The following is a 24,235-nucleotide window of genomic DNA, read 5'->3' as shown; positions in this document are numbered from 1 at the left end:
TAAGTCAAATTTTCATATATCTGAAGCTAATGTCAATTTTTTTTTTCAATCAACATGAAAGGAAAAGTTCTCAATTAAATATATGGGATCAATACATATTATATTGGGTTACCTAGGTCTTGGTTTAGCTGCTCCGTGCTCGTGTGTGCTCCAACAGCTCAACGAGAAAGAGTGAAGAGAGACTAAACATGTTGTTCAGTCAGACTTTAGAGTATCGGGACTTGAGGAAGAGAGAGTCGATAGTCTCTGTTAGAGAGAGAGCTTTAGCTAGGCGTGGTCATGGCGTGATGGAGAGAGTCGATAGACTCGGTGAGAGAGAGCGCGATGGAGAATGGAGAGGGAACTGATAAAATGAAGGTGAGAGAGAGAGGATGAGGCGTGATTAGGGTGAGCTGAATCCGAATGAGAGAGAGAGAGGAAACCCCCAAATGATATTTTTCATTTTCATTTGGCGGTGAGCATTTTCACTTGCCGCCTCTTTGGGTAAAATTTCAGCTTGTTTGTTTTTATTAGTATATATTTATAACACTTCTAAATATATGTAATATTTTAACGTAATATATAAGCAAAATTGTTGTAGTGTGGGCCTTGGCTCACGGGTGCTATGTGGTGCAGGTAAAGGGAAAAGAAAGTTGGACCAGCCATGAGTTGGAGAACTTAGGTGGCGATGTGTACATATGCGACCGCTTGACCACCAAAGCCAAGGTTTCTTAGAGGAATTAGGGTTAAACCCTATTTTCGCCGCTTAGGTCGACGGATTGTAACTTTTGAGTTGTAATGACCATTTTGGAACTGTAAACAACTTTCTAAACATTTATTATGGGATCCCATGTACAGTTTAATGTTTTAATGAAATATCCAATCCTTTTGAGCAAAATTTTTAACCCTGGACCATTAATCAAATTTAGATGCTTGATTATGGCCTAATGACTCGTTTAGCGAGTGAAGCACTATTTAAAATACACAGTGTAATGGTCTTGGCTAACCAGGGCGTTACATCAATTGATTTTGTTTTGGGGTTACCTAGGACCACAAAACAACATGATTCTACTTGGGTAATAGTGGATAGGCTCACTAAGTCCGCCCATTTTCTACCAGTCAAGACCACCTACTCGGCAAACTAGTATGTAGAGTTGTATGTGAGCGAGATCGTGAGGCTTCATGGGGTTCCGAAGTCGATAATTTCTGCTCGAGGGTCAGTATTCACGTCGAACTTTTGGAAGGGATTACAGAAATCCATGGGTACGAGGTTAAAGTTCAGTACCGCTTTCCATCCCCAGACCGATGGGCAGTCTGAAAGGACTATACAGATTCTAGAGGACATGTTGAGATGTTGTGCATTGGAATATTTGGAATCTTGGTGTCGATATCTACCCCTGATGGAGTTCTCCTATAATAATAGCTATCAGTCCACTATTGGGATGGCAACATCTGAGATGCTTTATGGGTGCAAGTGTAGATCTCATTTGCACTGGGATGAGGTTGGGGAGAAGCAAATATTAGGCCCCGAGGCAGTTAGGGAAGCTAGCAAGGCGATCGAGAAAGTTCGCCAAAGGATGCTTACCGCTCAAAGTAGGAAAAAGAGTTACGCGGACCTTAAGAGAAGGGACATCGAGTTTTCAGTGGGCGATTTTGTGTTCTTGAGAGGCTCCCCGATGAAAGGCGTTATTCATTTTGGGAAGAAAGGGAAGTTGAACCCAAGATATATAGGGTCATTTGAGATTTTGGACAGAGTACGACAAGTTGCTTACCGTTTAGCACAGCCCCCAACACTAGCCGAAACACATAACGTCTTTCACATATCGATGTTGTGTAAGTACGTGTCAGATCCCTCTCATGTTCTGAGTTATGAGTCGTTATAGCTGAAGCAATACCTGAGTTATGATGAACATCTTGAGCTTGTAATCAGAAAGAAAATCAAGGAACTGAGATCCAAAAGAATTCCATTAGTTAAGGTCATGTGGAAGAATAACACGGAACGAGAAGCAACATGGGAGTTGGAGGAAGACATGAGAGAAAGATACCCTGAGTTATTTGGTAAGAAAGAATTTCGGGACGAAATTCCTTTTAAGGATGGTATATTGTGGCGCACCAAATTTTTTATTTTATTTTATTAATTTTGAGCTTTGTTTATTTATTAATTGTTAAATGTTAGAAATTATTTTAATTTTTTGAATTGTTTGGTAGGAATTGTGTGAATTTAATTGTTAGCTGTTTTATTTATTTATTAATTGAACTAATAAGAAAATGAGTTTCGGTTGATGCACCAAGGTGCATGGTAGGTAGTGATGCACCTTAGCACTTAGGTGTGTGCATGTGCATGGTTGCATGGTGAGCATGCAATAGATTTCTCACATATTATTTCCTTTTATTTGATTTATTTTATTTAATTAAAGGAGTTAAAAAATAAGAAAAAAAGTAGAGGGAGAGGAGTGGGCGTGTAAGGCATAGTGGGAAATGAAGGATTTATTTTCCTATTTGGTTTGGTCTTAAATCAATTTGATTGGATGATTATTGCTAAAATAGGAAGAAGAGTTGTCATCCTTTTACGTACTCTTTATTTCCTCATTTTAAGAAAAATCAATTAAAAACAAAGTAAATAAAAATTAGAAAAGCGGAAAGTTACCCATTTCCCATAAGGACTAGTTATTTCCATAGGTTAGCTAAAAAGGGAAGAAAGAAAGAAAAGAGCTCATTTTGCCCTTGCTATCATCGGCTAGAAGGAGATAGAGAGAGAGTGTGTGAGAGATAGAGAGAGAAAGAGAGAAAGGAGAATAGAAACAAGGGAGGAGGGAATTCGAAATTCCTGGTATGTATGGTCTTGATCCTTGTATTGATTTTGATTATTCCATTAAACAAGTTTTCTTATTCTCTTTGCTTGTGGTTCGAAATTGGTGATAGGGTATTCAAGGTGATTGTACTCTAGGGTTCTTGTCACTATTGTATTCTTCATTCTACAATCAAGAGAGGTAATGAAACCACTTTAATTTTTTTGTGTGTTTTGAGTATGGATTGATATTGACAAGGAAACTATGTTGATCTCTTGCTATAGGTATTGTTTTGATCTTAGAATCATGAGCATGGTGATATTAATGTTATGACACCTAGGGTTTTTCCCTATGATATGATGCTATGCTTTGTATTATTTTAAAGTTCTATGTAAAAGCATGCAAGGGTTTTGGTTTTGATCTACTAAAATATGATAATTTTGGTATTTTATGTTTATGTTCATGTAGGTTTCGGCCAAGGCATATGTAGAGATTGCATGTTGGGATTTGCATATGTATATCTTGATGTTCTATGAACTTGGTCGTGTTATTTGGGAATTTAGAATATGCTTAGGCTTTGTGATGTTTTGTTTCATGCTCTTGTAAAATGCAAAAAGAAAATATGGGATGATGATGAGGGTTTCGGCCTATAGGGTGTTGATGCATGTTTGTGTTTTTTTTTATTTTTTTATTTTATGTCACCTATACTCATTAGAAACATGCTAGGTTAATTGGTTAAATTAAGAATTTGTGTTGAGTCTTTTATGAATGATAATTTGATGATACATGAAGGTTATGGTTTGACCAATTTTTTTTTAAAAGCATGAATTAAAGATGAATTTCATGTTATTTATGCTTGCTGATTTTTTTTATATATAATTGGTGAGTATATTGGTGAACCAATGTTTTAAAATGCACATGTGATGCCTCAAGTGATATTTTATTTTTCAGTAAATAAAAATGTATTCTATTTCACATTTAAATGGTGTTTTTATCAAATTAACACATGCATATTTTTGTGTGTATTTTATGAGAAAATATGGTTTTTAATCCAAGTTTTTTATTTCGAATGAATTATTAGTTGCTGGAATTTTTCATTAAAAATAAGAAATGTCTTTTAAATGAGATAAATAGTGTTAGTGCATCAAATAAATTATGCCATAAGTTATGTATATGTAAAAGTGATATTTTTAAAATGTAAATATGAATTTTCACATTATTATTTAGGTGTAGTTTTTTATTTAAATGAGAAAAATATTTTGGTTTAAATTTACTTATGATTTTTTAAACAAAATAAATTGTTGCTGAAACTCTGAGTTATTAAACTAAAATAATTATTTTGTTTAAAATTAATGGGTCTTACACCTAAATAATTCAACTCTTAAATAATATAAGTGAAAATACATTTTTCCCACACTTTAAATTATAAATTCTCACATTTAATCATGTAATTTTTATTAATTTAGAAAAAATTATTTTCTAAAGGAAACAAGAAATTTATTAAGTATTTCTAAAAGATTACAAATTTTGTTATTTTATATGCTATTTAAAATAATAAATGTAATTATTATATTATGAGACATTAGGAAATAGCTAAATGAATTATTCTATAAAATAAATGTAATGAATTAAATGATTTAATCAAACTTTGGGATTTAAGGAAACCAATAATGGTAATTTAATAATGTTGCTGAATTTTCTTTGAAAAAGCAAGAAATAAGCATGTAGGAATTATCGTTTTAAAACGTTACATTTTAACAACGCTTCCACATATGCATGTCGCATGCAAATGCATTTTTACGTTCAAATATATGTATATTGTTCAAACATATGGTTTTTACTTAGTAACCATGGAGGGTTATGTAGAGTCCAAGAACTTTACTTAGCTAGTTAGATAGAAGCATTATAGTAAGTATAGTATTATCTTTATGACTGTGGATTTTTGGTTCAGACCGGGAATTATTTGGACATTCATAGTAGTACTTGTAGATTTTCTAAGTTTAACCTATAGTTTAAGAATATTAATTTTAACCTAAGGTTTGATTAATATGACTAATATTGAGGATAATATTTATTATACTATAAGATTTAGATAAGAACCAATAGGAGTTTAAGCACATGTTATGTATGGGTGATTAAGGATTAAGTATTTTGAGGATTAAATTTAATAAGGGTAAAATTTGAATGCTTTAAGGTCAGTCAGCAGCTTTGAATCTGTTTGAGGGCTTAGTCAAGGCTATTTACTCAATTTGAATTAAGCTAAAAATGTGTAATTTTGTGTTTAAATAATCAGCGTATGCCGATATATCGCAGCTATAGGGGGCTATATATCGCAGCACGTAGATACAGAAAACACGAAACGATGCACGTTTGCCTCGGGCATAATGGTCCAAGCGATACATCGCCTATAGGGGGCGATATATCGCCTCCTTCAGCATATTTTGAATGTTTTTGAAATCATTTTCCATTCAACCCTTCAACCTCTTGATAAGTCCAGCACCTTTCTAAACGAGTCTTCAGCCTCTGCTGAACAACAATTCAAATTATTTTCACCTAAAAAGCCATTATTTTTATTCAAGTAAAATTAAGATCCTTTCATTCCTAAACTCTATAAATAGGACCTAGTACCCAGCCATTATTCATCTTTTGCTCTAAGTTCAAAGGCTGCAAGTTGCTAGGTGAGTGTGAGAGTGTAAACACTTGGGTTGGGAATCATAAGCTTATCAAACACTTGGGGAAGTAAGGTTTATAGTATTTCGGTTCGAGGTTTAGATTGGTCTACAAGTCTTCAAGGTATTTCCACACCTTAGTTCATTGGTATTATTTTATTTTAAGTTCTCATAGTCTTCTACCCAGCCCTCTAACCTTAATCTTTATTTTGGTTAGGAAATCTAAGAACTTGCACATAAGTTTTTGGTAAGTATTTTTCTCAATGGTTTAGTCCTTCCATTCCTTTCATTTCTCTTCTTCACTATACTCACTCTTTTTCAAATGGTTCTTAGGAGTGTTCCAAAGTCCCAACTCTGTCCTCATATCCTGGTATTTGGTAAGGAAAATAGGATAGAATTCTTATGTTATATGTTTTATATGTTATCTTATGGTTTTTATGTTATGAAATATGTTATGATATGTATGTTTGTAGGCTTGGGCATATGACCCATATGACTAACAAGCCCCAAATAGATTATGGGCATATGACCTGCTTAGCTAGTAGGACCCCACTAATCTAATGGGCATATGACTTGTTTAGTCTATGGGACCCCAAGTAATAATGGCCATTATAGTATGTGTATGATATAAGTGTTATGTTATGTTTTTATGTTTCTCATGAAATTTATGTATATGAACTATGTGTTAGATTTTCCTTATTGGGCATTAGGCTCATTCCTTTTTGTTTATATGTGCAGGAAAATAGTCTTAGTGGTGGGAAAGGTTCTTGGAAGCTTGGAGAATGTGTATTGAGGCGGAATGGATTCAAGATCCGAGCGTTTCGATTCGAGGATGTAGTTTTGTTTTTATGGATTATGTGTATTTTTCCGCACCTATTTATGTAATCTCTTTTCATTTCCATTAAGATATGTTTTGTTTTTAAAACAATGGGATCCCATATCCTAACCTAAATTTTATGTAAGTTTAACTCTTATTTTTACAAGTTTCTTAATAAAGTTATGGTATTTTCACTTGTAAGTTTTATTAAGGATTAGTATGTAAAGTTTTCATTAATGGTCCAAAAGTCTAGAGTAGTTGGGTCATTACAGGTTAATAGGTAGAATTAACATTATTCTTTTATGATTTTATGTAAGAAAATGACTCTGTTTGGAATTATTGGGCAACTTGTACCACGTGTGCATGGCCCATGCACACGTGGGGTATATATCTTGGGCATGAGTATTGTTAAGTGATTCTAAGAGACGACATTTGATTATGATTATAGGCTTGTTGTGAAGTTTTTCTCATTTTTGCTTTGGTCAGACCTGAGGTAAGGAAGTTAGTTAGAATTTCTATGTTTATGCTATGAAATGGTAAGATTGGTTTGTTATGAGGAAAAATGATGTGCTATGTATGATGATAGACCATGTAATATGAAATATGGAATTTTATCTTGCAACATGTATTTCCTTTGTTTTGATGTGAAATGGATTACATGTGTTTGTATGCTGTATGAAAAAGAAAAGGGTTGCTAGCGTGCTGAATGCGACACAACAAAGGAGTTACTAAGGATATGACATAACTCATAGGGCAGACGCGCTGAGGTTATTCAAGGACCTGAGATCATGTTTACCTCACAGAGGAGGTCTTTCCAGTTTTATGGTTTTACTGGTTACTTCAAGATGTGACATGGACAATAGCGATGCTATGATGACAAAGAGAATGATTATGATGTATGGTTATGATGTGTGATTATGATGTATGATTATGATTATGAATGTGATACGATATGATTATGAAAGGAATATAATATGGCTATGGTATGATATGCTATGAGTTTTACGATATGAATATGTTCTTATTGTGTTTCCTTGAATATTGTTGTATTGTTTGTACTTCCTTACTGAGTTTTTAGCTTACCCCCTTACCTTCCCCCTTTCAGGTAGTAAATAGGGGTTCTCTTTGGCATGTGCTGTGATGTGGGGAGTTCCGACGTCTTGGTGTGTATGGTGTGGGGGTATCCTATGAACGAATAAACGATAAACATAAGCGTCGAATTTTAAAGAATTATGTTATGAACTTTAGATTTAAACCTATCAGTGGGACTTAAAATTTATTTTTCTTTAAACGATGTATAAAAACACTTTATTTTTATTTTAAACTACTAGGCCCAACTTACATGTTTTATCATGGCCCCACTGGATTTCATATGTTAAATGGTATTTTTTTAATTATTTATGAGATGCAAGACATTTTACAAAGTAATAGAATAGGGCGCTTTTACACATGTGCTTCCTCAATTTTATCTAAATTATTTATTTATTTAATAAGATAATATATTTATGCATTAAAATAATATACGATTTAATAAATTTATAAATTGTAACATCCTAATTTTGCTAATAAGGCTTAGTGCCTCGATTAGCGTGCTAGAAGGGCATAATTGGCTTTATATGTGAATTTAATTGAATATATGGGTGATTGTGTGGAATATATGAGTTATATTGTGATATGACTGCTTATGCATGCTTATGTGTATTCATTATGCTTGTGGGCCCGTTTTCATTAAAAAAGGGCATTTTCGTAATTTTGACCTGTTGATGGTATAATTGTATTTGTATGTGTTATGTGATTGAGACTACATTATTATGTGGATATATTTTCGATAACTAGCTTAAGTCGATCCTTATGAGCAATTTTGCGAGCAAGTCACAATGGGGATTTATACTCGGGTCGAGGTGAGCCTAGGGATATTTTGGTAATTTTGCAAGTTACTAGGGGTTTATTGATAAATGGGAATTTATAAGGCGGGTATTTGGGTTTAGAGGATTCAAGTGGGAATTCGTGGTGAAATTTAAGGTTAACGGGAATTTTGGGAAATGACTAAAGTGCCCTTGAGTTGGTTTAGAGGATAAATTTAGAGTAGGGGAAAATTTTTCATTTTCTCCACTAGACTAGGCAAAGTTAGATCAGTAGCAAAGCATTTTGGCACGTACACGTACACATCTCCCTCTCCATCTCTCTTGGTTTTCTTTTGAAGAGGGTTTGAAGGCTAAGGGCACCCAAGCTTGGCCAAGTGATCTTGTGGGAGAATTCATGTGAGTTGTAGCTCTTAATTGGGACTGGAGGTTGCTAGAATCATTATCAACCAAGGAGAATTTAAAATTCAAAGGTAAGTTGCCATTATTTGAGTTTTCTTTCTTGGTTCATGGTGTTCTTGAGAAAAGTGGAAATTTTGGAGTTTTTTTCTATGTTTGATGCTTCTGAATTGTTGGTTTAAGAGTTTTGATAGTAGAAACATGTTTGCAATTGTCTAGGGGATCTTATTGCAGCTAAAATCCCTACTTATACGGCATAATTTTGGATTTAGAAAGAAATGGATTTTTTAAGCTCAAACTTGTGAATTGATGGTGTTTTGTTGTCTTGATGAGTTTTGGTGCATTTTTTAGGTTTGTTAATATTGGTATTAGATTGTTTGGGTTGTATAGGGAATTTTTTGGTCGCAAACTTGTTGAAAAGTACGTTTTGGTCGATTTTTGGGGTCTGGTTATGCAGGGGAATCACGGATTTGAGAATTGAGAAGAGCACTTGAGTTCTGGGCTCGATTCGCGTTTCTGGCGACCTGGCGCGACCGCGCTAGGGTTCTAGAACCTTAGGGCATGATTGGTTGAATATCTGGATACAATTTATCATTTTGGAAACTTAAAATATGTGGGCCCCATAATAATATCTGATTGGTAGTCGGTTTTTTAAAACAAAATCCAAATCGATATCTAGATTTTATGTTGTAAAATAGAAAATGAGAAAATCATGTTTTCTTTGTTTTGTGATAATTATTCCCAAAATCTCTAAAATCAAAATCCATCACTTCTCTTTCTGATCCCTTCCCCTCCACAACAAAGCATCTCCATCTTTCTTCTGTCAATGGTACCTCCCAACCCCTCCTAACTGCGCCTGGTCTGCTCCGACTCCAGATCTATCTCTTCTCTGCCATCAGCCACATAAGGTATCTTTAAAATCTACTTTGGATGTGTGTATGTATATACTTATATATGTTATGAGAGTTTATCGTTTTAATATGCTATGAAATAAAAGCTTTCAATTGTTCATTAAAAATGGCAGAGAAAAATCCTTTCCTGGGTTGATGTTCTTATCTGATTCTATGGTGTAAATGGGGCTGCCTTCATGTTTATATATAAGTTTATATTTGAAAGGGGTTGTTCTCGGCAAAGAATTTTTTGGGCTTTGAAAATGCTTTGTTATGTGCTAGAATTTACTGCTTGTGTTCTAGTAAAGAAGAAAAAAAAAAGAATTACTACTTGTTCTCTTAATATGTCAAAATAAATAAAGTGTTCAATTTGTTGGGATCATAGATACTGGTCAAAACAAAAATTTTAAGGGTAGGTTACCATTTGGTACCATATATTTTTTGTAAAGTATCATTTTGGTACCCTATGTTTACAATAATGTTCATTGGTACTCTGTATTTTGACATCGTACATAGTTGGTTCCATGTATTTTTAAATCATACATATTTAGTATCCTAAACTAAAATTTAATTAATAAAATATTACCAATTTAATCAAGTTGCTCTCAATTATAAGAGCTCCAAACTCAAATTTAATTACTTAATTACATATAACTTATGGCAGTTTGGTCATATTGATAAAAAAAAATTATCAAATATGAGTCTAGAGTACCAAATATGTATGGTTTTAAAATACAGGGTACCATATGAGCATTATTGAAAAAAAATGGTACCAAAACGATACTTTGTAAAAACACAGGGTACCAAATGAGTAAATTCTCATTTCGTAAATTGTTTAGTGATTTATGGTAACCATCCATGGATAATAACTATTGAGAAGTCTTCCATATATATATCACAAAACATAGTATAAATCTAGAGCGTGATTATAATGTTTAATGTCTTAGGCTCCAATTGTATTTGTGCTAATTATGGTGTCTTGTTTTGAGTGGTATTAGATAATGTTTATGGTTATATGTTCTTGTAAATTGTGAGTGCTAAAAGGAATATTAATTGAGGACTACACTAGACCAAGCATGCAACCATGTTGTGCAGGCTATCCTCGTTGTTTCATATTTCACCTGTGTATTTTGTTGTGCTATTTTCTTTAGGCTTTATTAACATTCAAAAAAATCTTATCTACAACCCCTTAACGTGATTTCAAATTTATCATTCCTAGTTGCTTAGTTAGTGTAATTTTTACTCTGTTTAACTGAAAGATATATACTTCTTCCCTTTTACTTTTAGATTTTGTTGTTTAACAAATGATAATGATTAAAGGCAAATAACTAGCTTGGAAGCAGGTGACCTTTTGGGCTAGTCATTTTTCTATATAGGTGTTGATGTTTTTGCTTTTGGATCTACATACTACCATTTATTCAAACACAATTTATGAAAAATGTGTTGATACTTTTTAATTAATGTTGACTACTTTGGCTGGTATATTTAGTATATTGTACTCGAGGGAAGCACTTCACTTTTCTACGCTCTTGCCTATGATTGTGAGCTAACTCAACTCTTGGACTTGTATTAGTTTTGGCCTAGATTTTGATTGCAACACAAAGAAAATCTTCTTTGCATAATTATTTCTTTATTAAATATTTATGGTAAAATTAACTTTTTTAATGGTTGTATGTTGTAAAGCAGAGAACAAGCTTGGTAGTGAACCATTATAGTCCATTTGTTCTCAATCTGCAACATCTGAGGTGAGCTCTTTTTCTCACTCTCTCTACTTTCTTTACATCTTGGAATTCTTTGATTTGAATGTTTGATTTTGAAAACTTGGGCTAATAAATTTAAAATAAGCATTATTTATGAAGACATAGATTGTGATAGTTAAAATTATGATTAGATGGATACGAAGAATGTAGACATTGACGATCATGCTTCTTGGCCTGAGGCTATTGAATCACATTTTATTTGTCTTCTATATGAAGAGGCCAAAAAAGGATTACAAACAACAACCTTGGACAAAAAAGGATGGCTAAAAATAGAAAATGACATATTTAATTCATTTGGAAAGAGATATAAAATGCCTCAATTGAAATCCAAATTCAATCGGTTGAGAAAGGCACATCGAGAATTTTCTCATCTTTTGGAACAAACTGGTATGGGATGGGATCCTCAAACAAATACTGTTACAGCAAGTGACGAAGTATGGGATACTTATCTAAAGGTAATAGACTTATACTATACTTGTGTTGCTGATTACTTGATTATTCTAAATTCATGTTATGTAGTAATGTTGTGTGCTTTTGGATTTTTGTAGAAATATCCAAATGCGAAGAGATTTCGAAAAAAAGGATTGCAACATTATGAGATGCTTGGAGAAATATTCAATAATACAACAGCCAGTGATGGTATGAGTTATGCCTCCACTCAACTTCCGCCTTCTTTAGTTGAGGAATGCCAACAAGAGTGCCATTTTGTTGGCACTGGAGCACATGTTGATGTTGGTTTTTAATTTGATGGTGATAATTATGGAGAGGAAGAAGAAGTTACGGGTGTACGTCGTCGAGCTACTTCTGCTCCACCAAATGCACAAAAACCAAAAGAGAAAAGAACAAAGGGGTTAATTCTGCCTTCGACCAAGTGATGGAAGAACTTGCAAAAAGTATTTATGCTAAGACTGAGGCATCATTAACATGGAGTGAGACTATGCGTAAGTATTATGAATCGAGATAACGGAGAATTAGCAAGGAAACCAACAATGTCGCTAATTCTTACAATGTGGAAGATTGACAAAATATTCTTGATGGTATTCCAGATCTGGATAACAAAATATACCTCAAAGCGTTGCATGAGTTTGTAGCAACCCCAAAATGGTGCGGAATATTCATGAGAATGAATGAGGAGCGTCAATGTGCTTATCTTGATTCATTATTGGAGTGATTTAAAAATGTTTATTTATTATGACTTTGTCTGTTATGAACTACTAAACCATGAAGTTTACATTTTCTTAGATAATGTGTAATGAACTTGACTTGGTGTTTATTGTAGTGATTGAACTTTTATTATTGTCATAATTAGGTACCTAAGATGGATGATTCGGATGAGGAGTTTGAAATATTATTTGGTGAAACTTCATCTTCATCAAGCGAGGAACTAATTGGTCAAGTTCTCATGGCTAATAGAATACATGAGATGCAAAAATCTGAATAGATTAGACGACCACTACGTACTTCAGATATGTCTAGATATCAATATTTACTTGAGCTGCTAAATGGACATCCTAATAGATTGTTTTACACAATTAGAATGGACATTAATACTTTTAGATCTCTATGTCGTCGATTAGTTGAAATGGAAGTCATAGAACATGACAGGGTAATTAGTGTTGAAGAAGTTGTTGTCATGTTTCTATGGATAGTAACACAAAACCAACGAGTTAGGACTATGGCCGAAAGATATCAACATTCGGTAGAAACTGTGAGTCGTCAGTTTGGCAGAGTGCTAGATGCATTGTGTTATTTAGGAAATGAAGTAATAAGGCATCTTCACTTTAACACTCTGCAAGCATAAATTCAAAATAAGTCAAAGTATTTCCCATGGTTTAAGGTAATTTTTTATTTATTAATTTTAATAAAATACTTGTTATAATTCATATCAATTTAATTGAAGTTGGTAATGATTTATCTTATTTGTTATGTAGGATTGTGTTGGAGCAATTGATGGTACTCATGTAAGTGCAGTTGCACCAGCTCTAAAACAACTTGCTATAGAGGAAGAAAAGTAGATGTAACACAATATGTAACGGCTGCATGCTCCTTTAATATGATGTTTACTTATGTCTACGCTAGATGGGAAGGAACATCCAATGACTCTCGAGTGCTTCTTGATGCAATTAGAAAAGATGATAACTTTCCTATGCCACCACCAAGTCTTAAATTACACTTGTCTTGATGCATTATAATTTTCTTTCACATTCCCTTGTTAATAATAAGTGATTTTAATATAGGTAAATAATATGTTGTTGATTCTGGCTATCCAAATATGTCTAGGTTTCTAGCACCATATCGTGGTGAACGTTATCACTTGCGTCGCTTTAGAGGAAGAGGGAACCATCCTAGAGGTGCGGTGGAGTTATTCAATTATAGGCACTCATCATTGCGTAATGTGATTGAACGTTGTTTTGGACTTCTAAAACCCAGGTTTCCAATTTTGAAGTTGATGCCTCCATACTTGATTGGAAAGCAATGTCGAATACCAATAGCATGTTGCGCTATCCACCGACTGGATCAAAATGAATTCTATTAATGGTAGAATATTTGAACAATATTCAGTTGATGCCACACCTGTTGAAGATATTGAAGGAACTAAAAATGAATCTAATACAACAATAGAAAACCAACAAGAAGGAGATGAAGCAGGAATTTCTGAGGTACCACAGATTAATTTCAGTCAAGCTTATATGGCTTAGATGGAAAATGTTAGAGATGACATTGCTAGACAAATGTGGCTTAGTTATAACAACAATGTTTAGTTAATTAAAAAAATGTAACTTTAATATAGAAAAAATATCAAAATTAATGAAAATGCAATATTATTAAATTTTAATTAATCAATATAATTAAATTTTAATTAATCAATATAATTAAATTGTACTTAATTAAACGTATTGATAATTCGGAATTTAATATTATACAACCTATGTATATAAAATATATAAAATTAAAATAATATTCAGATTCAGCTGAACCAATCATGTATTCAATTTCTGTTCTATTTTCAAATTTAATACCAATCACAGATTCATTTTTTTAAAACTCAAAAATAGTTTACTGACATTGAACCAATCACATTTTCAGAAACATGTTTTTAGTCACTAAATTCAGATTTTCATTTCAGAATCCCACTTTTCAAAAATACAGTTTTCTAATCGCGAACCAATCAAACCCTTAGGAATTGTGTTTTGATTTGGGGTTTTGCGATCTTTGGTGCAACTGTGTCAGGTGCCACGAAAGGCAGTTCTTATGGTCTTAGGATTAGGTCCAGGAATTTGGGAATCTGTTTGGGGGCCCACTTGAGGACTCGGGGGACGTTTCTAACATCTCAGCATCTGGGAATAGTAGTCCTATAATTGGGGTTTGAAATTAGCCCCAAGATTTTGATTCAATCCTGAATAAGAGATGTTTATGTTGTGACTAGATTTTCGCAAGGCTCGGGATCGGGATCATACTTTAGGCCGTATTGTCATTAACATAGAACTCGAGGTAAGAAAATTGCACCTGTGTTGAAATTAGGGCTTGAGCCCCTATGATTGAACATTGTTATAACTCTGTTTTGAAATGGTTGTTTGAGTATGAATAATTATGCTTTGCACAGTTAAGTTATGTATGTAGTGTGTGTTTGTTATACCTGGAAGTGCAGTACGCACTAGTACGACCCTATGGCCGCTTGAAAGTGCAGTGCGCACTTGGGTAGCTCTATGGTCACACAAACAGATTGATTATTGTTGAGCGTTGTTTATGATTATTAAGAAAGTTGTTTATAATTGCAATATGTTGATTGTCTGTATGCTTAATTGAGTTTTCTTGTTGGGTCGTGGCTCACGGGTTCTACGTGGTGCAGGTAAGGGCCAGGGAAAGTTGGACGAGTAATGAGTTGGAGAGCTTCGGGGCAGTGTGTACAGAGGCAGTGTGCTCGACCGCCACGGTCAAGACTTCTTTTAGAGATCTAGGGTTTAGTGTTTTGCCGCTTAGGTCGGCTGTTATGTACATTGTTTATTTCCGTTTGTATCAGTTATAAACATTTTTTCTGGGATCCCGTGTATATACCAAATATTTTAATGAACAGTAGCAATCGTTTGACTAAAAACTTTTATACCAAATTTTTAATCAACTCTAATTACACGTTTTAATCCAAACGACTCGCTTAACGGGTCTGCACAATTTTAAACACCTAGTGTAACTGTCCTGGTTTAGTAGGGTGTTACATAAATATTGGTTAATTCAAAATTAATTTTATCTTATAAAGTATAAATAATTTATTATCATATAATAAATTAATATTTCTCTTTCTCGTTATTAAATAACCCAAAGTTAACTAATATTAAACACGACTAATATATAGTTTTAAAATAAATATACTACTTAATTTAATTAATTAATTATCACATAATTACAACTTAACCCCAAAAAATTAATTCCTTGACAATTAAATCATTTTCTCATTTTAATTTGTCAATTATATCCACTCCCTTAACAGTGTGTTATAGAGGTGACTTGGGGACTATGGACCTATAATACTAAGCTCTAATAAACTAGATTATTAACTCTTTAATTAAAGGGATATTTGTAGCATAAATACTTAATGCTTTTGTTTTTATACACTTATATACCCCAAAAAAAATTATGGTAAAAATATCTAACGTTACGTTATTGTTGCATATGTAACCACCTTCATTGTTAACTGCTGAGTAGACTTATTAATGTGATAGATGTCGGCATATTATTAGTCCATTTCATAATTTTAATTCAAACATTATTAATTTATTTTAATATATTGAAAAACCAATTCATCTTTATTTTAATAATATAAGAAACTAATTTATTCCCCTCTCTCTCTCTTCTTCTTCCTCATCTTCTTCTCTCTATTACACAACCATAATCGACATCCATGGCAAACCCCAAACAAGGACCCTACAAATGGAGCCAAAACAGTCACCCCACAACAGATCTCGACCCCTTCGCTGCAAATCTTATCGATCCAATGTTGTTCCAAGCTCCTTTGGCATCTCGGATCTCAGATCCAAGCTTTGGCATCTCAGATATCTACTGCCCTCTAAACTCATATCTAAGCCTTCGGCATCTCGGAAATGCATTTCCTAGCGAGCCTAGATCTGGAAGCCTTCACAACACCATTGAGGAACTCTGCCAGTGCCATTGATGATAAGCCTTCAAGTTCCACTTTCTAACCAGAGAAGATGAAGAAGGAGAAAGTGGGAAAAGGGAGGAAGCAACGTGTGGGAAAAAAAGAAAAGAAAAGAAAATAAATTAGTTTGCTTTTATTTTTATTATTAATTAGATTTTTATTTTATTTTATATTAATTAAAATAAAATTTAATTACTTTTTTTATTTTAAAATCATTTAATAAGATTTTTTTATAAAAGAATATTATGACGTGGACTGATAGTATGTTGACACATGTCAGCTTTGCGGTCCCAATAAGCAGTTAACGGCTAAGGTAGTTACATAAGCAACAAAAACGTAACATTGGGTGTTTTTCTGTAATAAAAAATTTGGGTGTATAAGTGTGTGTATAAACTCGAAAACATTAGGTATTTATGCCGCAAATATCCCATAATTAAATAATCTTATTTATTAATTTCATTATTACTCCACTATAGAAATGGAATTGCACTCTTAGTAATTATAGAATTATGTTTAAAGAAGTATCTCGTGTTGTTAATTGATATAATCACTTCAAGTAGGCTTGTACTCCAATTTATTGGTTTGCTAATTAGCGATGGTGAAAATTATCATTTTACTCTTCTAATTACCTCTTGTTCTTAAGTATCATTAATTCACAAGTGAACACTTAATTTATAATCATATTATAAATTTTAGTTCAAAAACTATTCAATTCAAGAATTAACCCTTAAGAGAACCAATATTCGATCTGTTAGAAATGTTAGGAGTGTATCCTAAAAGCATGTAAAGACATTTGTTTTTTCTGTGAATAAATAAATACAATGGTTTATTATTATTGTCATATTTAGATTGTTAAATTATTGTTTGAATAATTTTGTAAATATCATAAAAATTCCATATTCATTATTGAGGGTGTGATCTTGTATTAGTACGAGAGAATTAAGATCACATGAATGAATAAAAATAGTCAACAACAACAAATTAAAGTTATGGAATTCTTTAATTGGAGTTGTAAGTACAGTTTACTGAGTATCATAATGATACAAATAATCTAGATTCAGATTATTGATGTGGAAAGACATCTCGGTAAATGTGCTTTATATAATATGATTATATATGACATGGACCGATATGAATTAAAGTCTTTATCCAAAAACCATTTAACAATAAAGACTTGTAATTCATATCATATATGATGATCATTTATAGATCAACCTAAATCCTGAGTGTTCATGAACTCTTGTTCATATTTATTAAATCTTTTGATTCACTCGTTAAGGTCTCTTCAAAGAATGAGGCTAATGACTTTTGTTTTGGAGATTTAATATCATGGATGGCTGGGAACATGTATCAACAATATGGAATCTAATCTTTCCTAACGGATTGTATATTAGTTCCCTTAGGGTTAATTCTGGAACTGAATGATTTTGAGCTCAAATCTATAATTAGATTATAGATTAATTATTCACTAGTGAATTAATGGTATTTAAGGAATAAGAAGTAAATTAGAAAGGTTAAATGGTAATTCTTCCATTCTAATTTATGAACTAATTAATTAGAGGGTTGAACTATTGTAAGATGGTTATATCAATGGACGACTTAAGAAAAAGATTTCTGTAAAAGTATATCTATAACATAAAGAGTGCAGTTCTGAATTTATAGTGGAGTAATATCAGAATTAATAAATTAACTATTATAATTAAAGAGTTTAATTATTTAGTTTCAATTTATTGGAGCTTAATGTTATAGGTCCATGGTCCCCAAAATGGCTCAAACAATCACAGTCAAAGGCAAATACAAAAATTGGGCAAAAAGGACTTATGTGATAAGTAAAATATTTTTCTATGTATCAAACATAATTATTGTTTAATTATGTATAATTAATTAATTATTTGATTTAACAAAAAAATATATAATTAATTTATTTTTGGGATTTTTGGTATTTAAATAATAATAAAATTGGGAAAAATCACATGCCTGCACATGCATGTGGTACACGTGTGGCACAGTGCACAGGCACTGTGCTACAGGCATAAGAGATAGACTTGGTCTCTTGATTCCACAATTTTAGTTATTTAAATATTAAATAAATAATGAGATATTTTGATTTGATTTAAATATTATTATTTAAACAAAAATCTGATAACTGATCAGTTATTTTGAATTTGTTTAAAATAACAAATATTTTAATATATTGGATATCAGTTTTCACAGAACGTAAGTTTTTAGGGATAGAAAAATATCTAGGATTCTCTCAGAGCAAAAGATCAGTGACAAAAACAAAGGTCATTGTTCTTCACAAAACCTAGGTCCAAACTTTATCAGATCTCATGTGTTGAGAATATCTGATAAATAGTTATTGCCTATTATTTGTATAGCGAGCCCACACTCGTTCTTTGGGTGACTGAGAACATTTTGGAAGATCTTGGTGTGAGATCTCAAGGATTCAGCCATACGAAAAGATAGCAGCAAGGAAGGACCAGAGGTAATGTTTCTATTCTTGTCCTTGATTCAATATATATATATATGAGTGTGAAGAAGTAGATCTAGAAATCTTATGGGATTAATCTGACAATTTGATTGTTGTTCCGCTGCGCATAATCTCTGATTTGATCAATAAAAACCAACAAGAAAATCTTAGATTCCATTCTTGTAAGATCATGTTCCCAGTCATTCATACTATTGAATCTCCAAAACAAAAGTCACTAGCCTCGTTATACTAACATACCTAAAGAAGTAAATCAAAAGACCCAATAGATATAAACAAAAGTTCATGATCACTCAGGATTCACATTGATCTACATACGATCATCATTTTGATATGAATTAAATCTTTATGGAAAATAGTATGTTTATAAAGAAATTAATTCATAATCAAATTATATAAATTATCTTTATTAAGATATCTATCCACATCATCAATTCAGATCTAGACCACATGAATTAACAAAAAATACATAGTAAATTGTACTAGCAACCATTTATTAAAAATTTCATACTTTAATATGTCGCTGATAATTTTATTCATTATCTATGATCTTAATTCACTTGTGCACATACAAAATCGGTTGGGTTTTATGCCCTTATAAAACCATGTCGGACATGTAACACGATTTTATATTGTCAGTAAAAGTAGTAAAAATAATTTAGTTTGACAACCGTGTTGCTTGCTTGTTTTATTACATGATAATTGGAATTATACAAACATTTATAAGATCACGAACGTATAAATAGTTATAATTATAGTGACAATGTCACAGTGGATTATGATTGTAATTATATTGCTCAAACGAACAAGTCCTAAGACTAAATCAGTGAATTAAGTTTTCAATAATATGATAATCTATGATATGATCTATTTACACATTTGGGGTGTGATGTCTTATCTAAGGCATTGACCAAGTAGATAAGATCAGATGTATATGGGTACATTGGACTAGGACCGATAATGATTATTGATAGATAAATAGATATCGTTGTTATCGAATCTAATCAATGTCACAAAGTTGACCATAGGTCAAGTCGATCTTAATTCTCAGTGATAATATTATTTAAATTTTTTGACTTGTTTGTTACCAGCTTACCCTACGGTCTAGCCCATACTTACATCTTGGAGATTTATTAGTGTAATTGAGTGGGAGTATTATTCATAGATATGAAATCTATAACTTATGTATGAGAAGTGAAAAGACAACTTCCTTAATTGCTTTGTTCAAAATGTTAAATGATTTAGATCTCATTTCTGTGATTAAGTTCACAGAAATATCATTTATAAAAAACTTAGTGGGAGTTAAGGATAAAATACTGATAAGGGGTAAAAACGGTAATTTGCACCCAGCTTGTTAGTAAGTCATCAATAGAGGATTGACTGACTATAATGGTTATAACAATGGATAACATGTTTGTGGTTCGGAAAATACCTTCTATGAATTCAAGAGTTCAATTCCAAGTCTATATTGGAGTCACAAGGAATTAATAACGTAGTGAAATTATTCGTAAATAAATTCATAATAACTTATTGGAGCTTGATTTCATGGATCCATGGTCCCCGCATCACCTTTGAGTAAATCATCTAGAATGTCTTAATTAATTGATTTAATTATAAATTAGGCTTTTTAAAGTTGACTACGTCAATTTGAATTTTTTTTTACAGATATATGAGATTTAGAAAATAAAAGAGAATCTCTAGGAAAATTTATTAATATTGATAAATTTGTGTCAATATAAATAAATAATATTAAATCAAGTTTCAAATTATAATTAGTTAATTTGAATAAGGATTTATTTAATTAATTAAAATATAAAAAAATAAAAATGTTTTGAATTTTGGCCCAATTGAAATTTAAATTCAAAACAAAGAGATTGGGCCCAAGTCTATTTGTGGGAGCCCAAGGAATTGATATTTTTTTTATTATTTTTAATTAATTTAAATTTAAATAAAGCCCATTAAGTTGGCTATATAAGAAATATGATATCTAGAGTTTTCACAAGTGAGTTTCAGTTGATTCATTGGGTAAATGAAAACCTAGATAGTCTAATCCTTTCTTGGCCACTCATGCCCTTCTTCTTCTCTTCTAGATCTCTATCTCATGTGTTGAGAACCAGCCCACTTTAGTTCTAAGTTGATCAAAGGCTTGGTGAGGAAGACTGTGTTCCTGAGCTAGTTCAATCTCTTGATAACACTCTGCTATAGAAAAGACTCAAGGGTTAGAGAGATTGAAGGAATGAGTTGTTCCAGTTCAGCTGCGTAAATGTAAGTTTCTATATTTTACTCTGTTTTGTATCAATTTCATAGGAGCAAGTTCTAGGAATTTACATGTTTGTTTGATAATATGTAAATTACAAGAAAATAAACAAAGATATTGTAATATGCATATCATACAATTAGCCTCAGAGCCTTAGTTTGCTAGTTTATTTTCATGATTGAATATGTATGAAATTGATACATATGTTAGGGTGTTAATTGGATGGTACATGTGTATATTTTGTAATGTTAATTTAGGAATGATTTGGTTGTTTTTAGCTTGGTTTGGGATTGAAAAACTGCACTGATTTTTTTAAAAAAAAAAATTGGACTGATCTGGTAGTGTGCGTGTTGGGCACACATGAAGGAGTCGTCGGGATCCTAGTCGTACGGAGCCTGTAGTTGCACGTTTCACCAAAAAAAATTAATTTTAATTTTTTTAATGGATATTTTGTGCAGTTAAGTTTAAAATAATTAAAATTGATTGTCTAATTATTTTAGATATTTTAGCTTTTTAAAATATTTTGAATTGATTATCTGATAATCAGGATATTTTAAGATATTTTTTTAATTTTGTAATACTTGAAATATTAAAATTGATTATCTCATTATTCAAGATATTTTTATTGTTTAAAACATTTGAAATTTATTATCTAATAATTCTGGATATTTTAATATATTAAAAATTTGGGTAAAAGATATTTTAAAATTGGTTAAAATATTTTATCTTGTCATTCTTAACAACTTAACCACCTAGTTTAAATCAATTATTTAAAATTTAATTTTATTTGATAAATTCTATTTTAATTAATTTAATATTTTCTAACTTGTTTAATTAATTATATTGAATTTTGTCTCATGAATTCTATGTTAATTAATTATGGTATTTTTGCAAAATAGTATATTATTTTGGTATATTTGCATAATTTATTAATACCTTCTCATACAGTAACATGTTAGACTCATCCAATTAATAACATATCAAGCATCATTATTAAGTTATTCTTTGTATTTGGGCTTTAAATATAAGAATAATGATGGCCAAATTTTTGTTTTGAAAAATGTAGGAAAACTCAAATAAGACTTTCATAAAATGTTAGGTTTTATTTGGGTCCAATTAAACATGTAAAGTTTAAATTTCTCTCTTGTGGGTGAGTATAATAAATTGAATAACAATTAATAAAACGAATGTTCAAATTACTATATTTTTTGGGATTTGCATGGAAGTTAGGGAGCATTAGAAGTGAGTCCGACATACTGAACCCAACTCTCCTCCATGCAAGCTCGAATTGTTAAGGCCCGTTTACCTAAGTTGGATTGAATTGTATTAGGTTAATCTTTTTAGTAACACCTAATAATTGATTAGAAACAAATTAATTCTAATTTTTGGATTAATTTTCAATGGGTAATTTTAGATTTAATGGGAAAATTATAAACTATGTATTATTGATTATTTTAATAATTTGGCAAAACTAAGTTGGTAATTTTCAAAAGAATAAAACGTTAAATCTAGAAAAATTAAATAATGAGTTTTAAAAATATCAATTTGATCTTCATCATTGATTTACAAGGTTAGAGTTCAGTGGGGCCTCATGGCACTTTGATTTCGTCTCCTTACGGAAGATGTTCACTGGACTTTTTAACATTGTTAAATTTCTTAGTATGGATGGTTATAGATGGACCTTCTATAGACTCATCCCTATGGTGACTATAGGAATTAAGTCTATAATGATCGAAAAAGTGGGTCAAACTCATAAAGTAAGAAATATTTGTGACTCTCGCCTATTGGGACACATGAGTTTTTGTTACTTTGATTGGATGGATAGGTAATGTAATGACCCAACTATTTCTAAGACCTTGGACCATTAGATCTACTATGCATAACTACTATTTTGGGAAAGATACATAAGAAATAATATAACTAACTTTATTAAATCGTGAAATATTGTATCAAATACATAATAATAGAAAATATGGCATAGGTACCCATTGTTTAAAATATAAAACATAATTTTAAACTAAAGAAAATTATTTACAAAACTAAATGCGGAAAAAAAACATGATTTAAAAGACAAAAAAAATAAATAACTTCATCCTCGATCGACATGCAGTCCACACATTCCATCCATCCTCAACACACAAGCCAAGCTACCAAGAATCCTTCCGCCTTCCATATTCATTTTCCTGCATCACACTAAAAATAAAGGAATGAGCCTAATACCCAGCAAGGAAAACGTACTAAAAATATACATCATATATCATAAGCATAAAACTACATCATATACTATAAAACATAATATTATCTAAAACATACATAATAAATCATAAGCATACACTAAAAACATATGACTATAAAAACGTATATCATATAGGACTACAATATTAATGGCCATTAACTCATTAACATGGCATGTGATAAACCATCTAGGTCCCCTGTCTAATATCTAAGGTAGGTTAGATCACATGGTAGTATATGATAACCCATCTAGGTCCCCTGTCTAATATCTGAGGTAGGGTAAACCATAACTCTAAACCATGAAAATGATAAAATAATCTTGGGGCTTGCTATCTAAGCAAGTCCTATGCCCAAGCGACTAAAAACATAATCTTGGGGCTTGTTATCTAAACAAGTCATATGCCCAAGGACTACAAAACATATTATACATATACTTATTATAGCATAAACATATCATAACATACACTTATCATAACATAACACATAGCATAACATATCATACAAACATACCAGATCTATCCTATTTTCCTTACCAAAATACTAGGATAATGAGAACAAAGTCGGGATTTTGGAACACTCCTAAAAACCATTAATAGAGAGGTGAGTTTTCTAAAAGAAAGAGATGAAGAGGAATGAACTAAACCATCGAGAAGATACTTACCAACAAGAAATCTCAAGTTCGAAGAACTTAGATGCCTAACCAAGAATAGAGAAGATTGGGTTAGGAATTGAGTAGAGAAAAACTATAAGAACTAACAATACAGAAAAGGAATTAAGAATAGGAATACCTTTGAAATTTCTATGACCGAACTACACCTCGAAACCGAAATACACTCTATGAACCTTACTTCCCAAGTGTCTAATAAGCTTAGAATGACAAAGCTTATAACCCCAACCCAAGTGTTTATCACTCTATAGTCTCACTAGCACCTAGAAGG

At 31.8% G+C, this 24,235-nt stretch overlaps 1 protein-coding gene across 1 annotated transcript; it reads left to right on the top strand.

The window, feature by feature from the left end:
* The first annotated feature begins 11,130 nt into the window (after window positions 1-11,130).
* LOC133779599 (L10-interacting MYB domain-containing protein-like) lies at window positions 11,131-12,606 on the top strand. The gene is made up of 3 exons (XM_062219543.1): window positions 11,131-11,620; window positions 11,714-11,896; window positions 12,475-12,606. The coding sequence occupies exons 1-3, from the start codon at window positions 11,297-11,299 to the stop codon at window positions 12,604-12,606; spliced, it is 639 nt and encodes a 212-aa protein (XP_062075527.1). The 5' UTR covers window positions 11,131-11,296.
* Window positions 12,607-24,235: the final 11,629 nt, after the last annotated feature.

Source organism: Humulus lupulus, chromosome 5 (assembly GCF_963169125.1).
Source record: "Humulus lupulus chromosome 5, drHumLupu1.1, whole genome shotgun sequence".
Taxonomy (NCBI): Eukaryota; Viridiplantae; Streptophyta; class Magnoliopsida; order Rosales; family Cannabaceae; genus Humulus; species Humulus lupulus.
Note: the sequence above shows the minus strand (reverse complement) of the source record. Positions and strands in the feature narration are given on the sequence as shown.

Excerpts from the sequence above, each read along its gene's own strand:
- LOC133779599 (XM_062219543.1), top strand. The coding sequence starts at position 11,297 with ATGGATACGAAGAATGTAGACATTGACGATCATGCTTCTTGGCCTGAG. Across the intron at positions 11,621-11,713 it reads TATGGGATACTTATCTAAAG|AAATATCCAAATGCGAAGAG; the intron begins GTAATAGACTTA and ends GGATTTTTGTAG. Across the intron at positions 11,897-12,474 it reads GCACTGGAGCACATGTTGAT|GTACCTAAGATGGATGATTC; the intron begins GTTGGTTTTTAA and ends TGTCATAATTAG.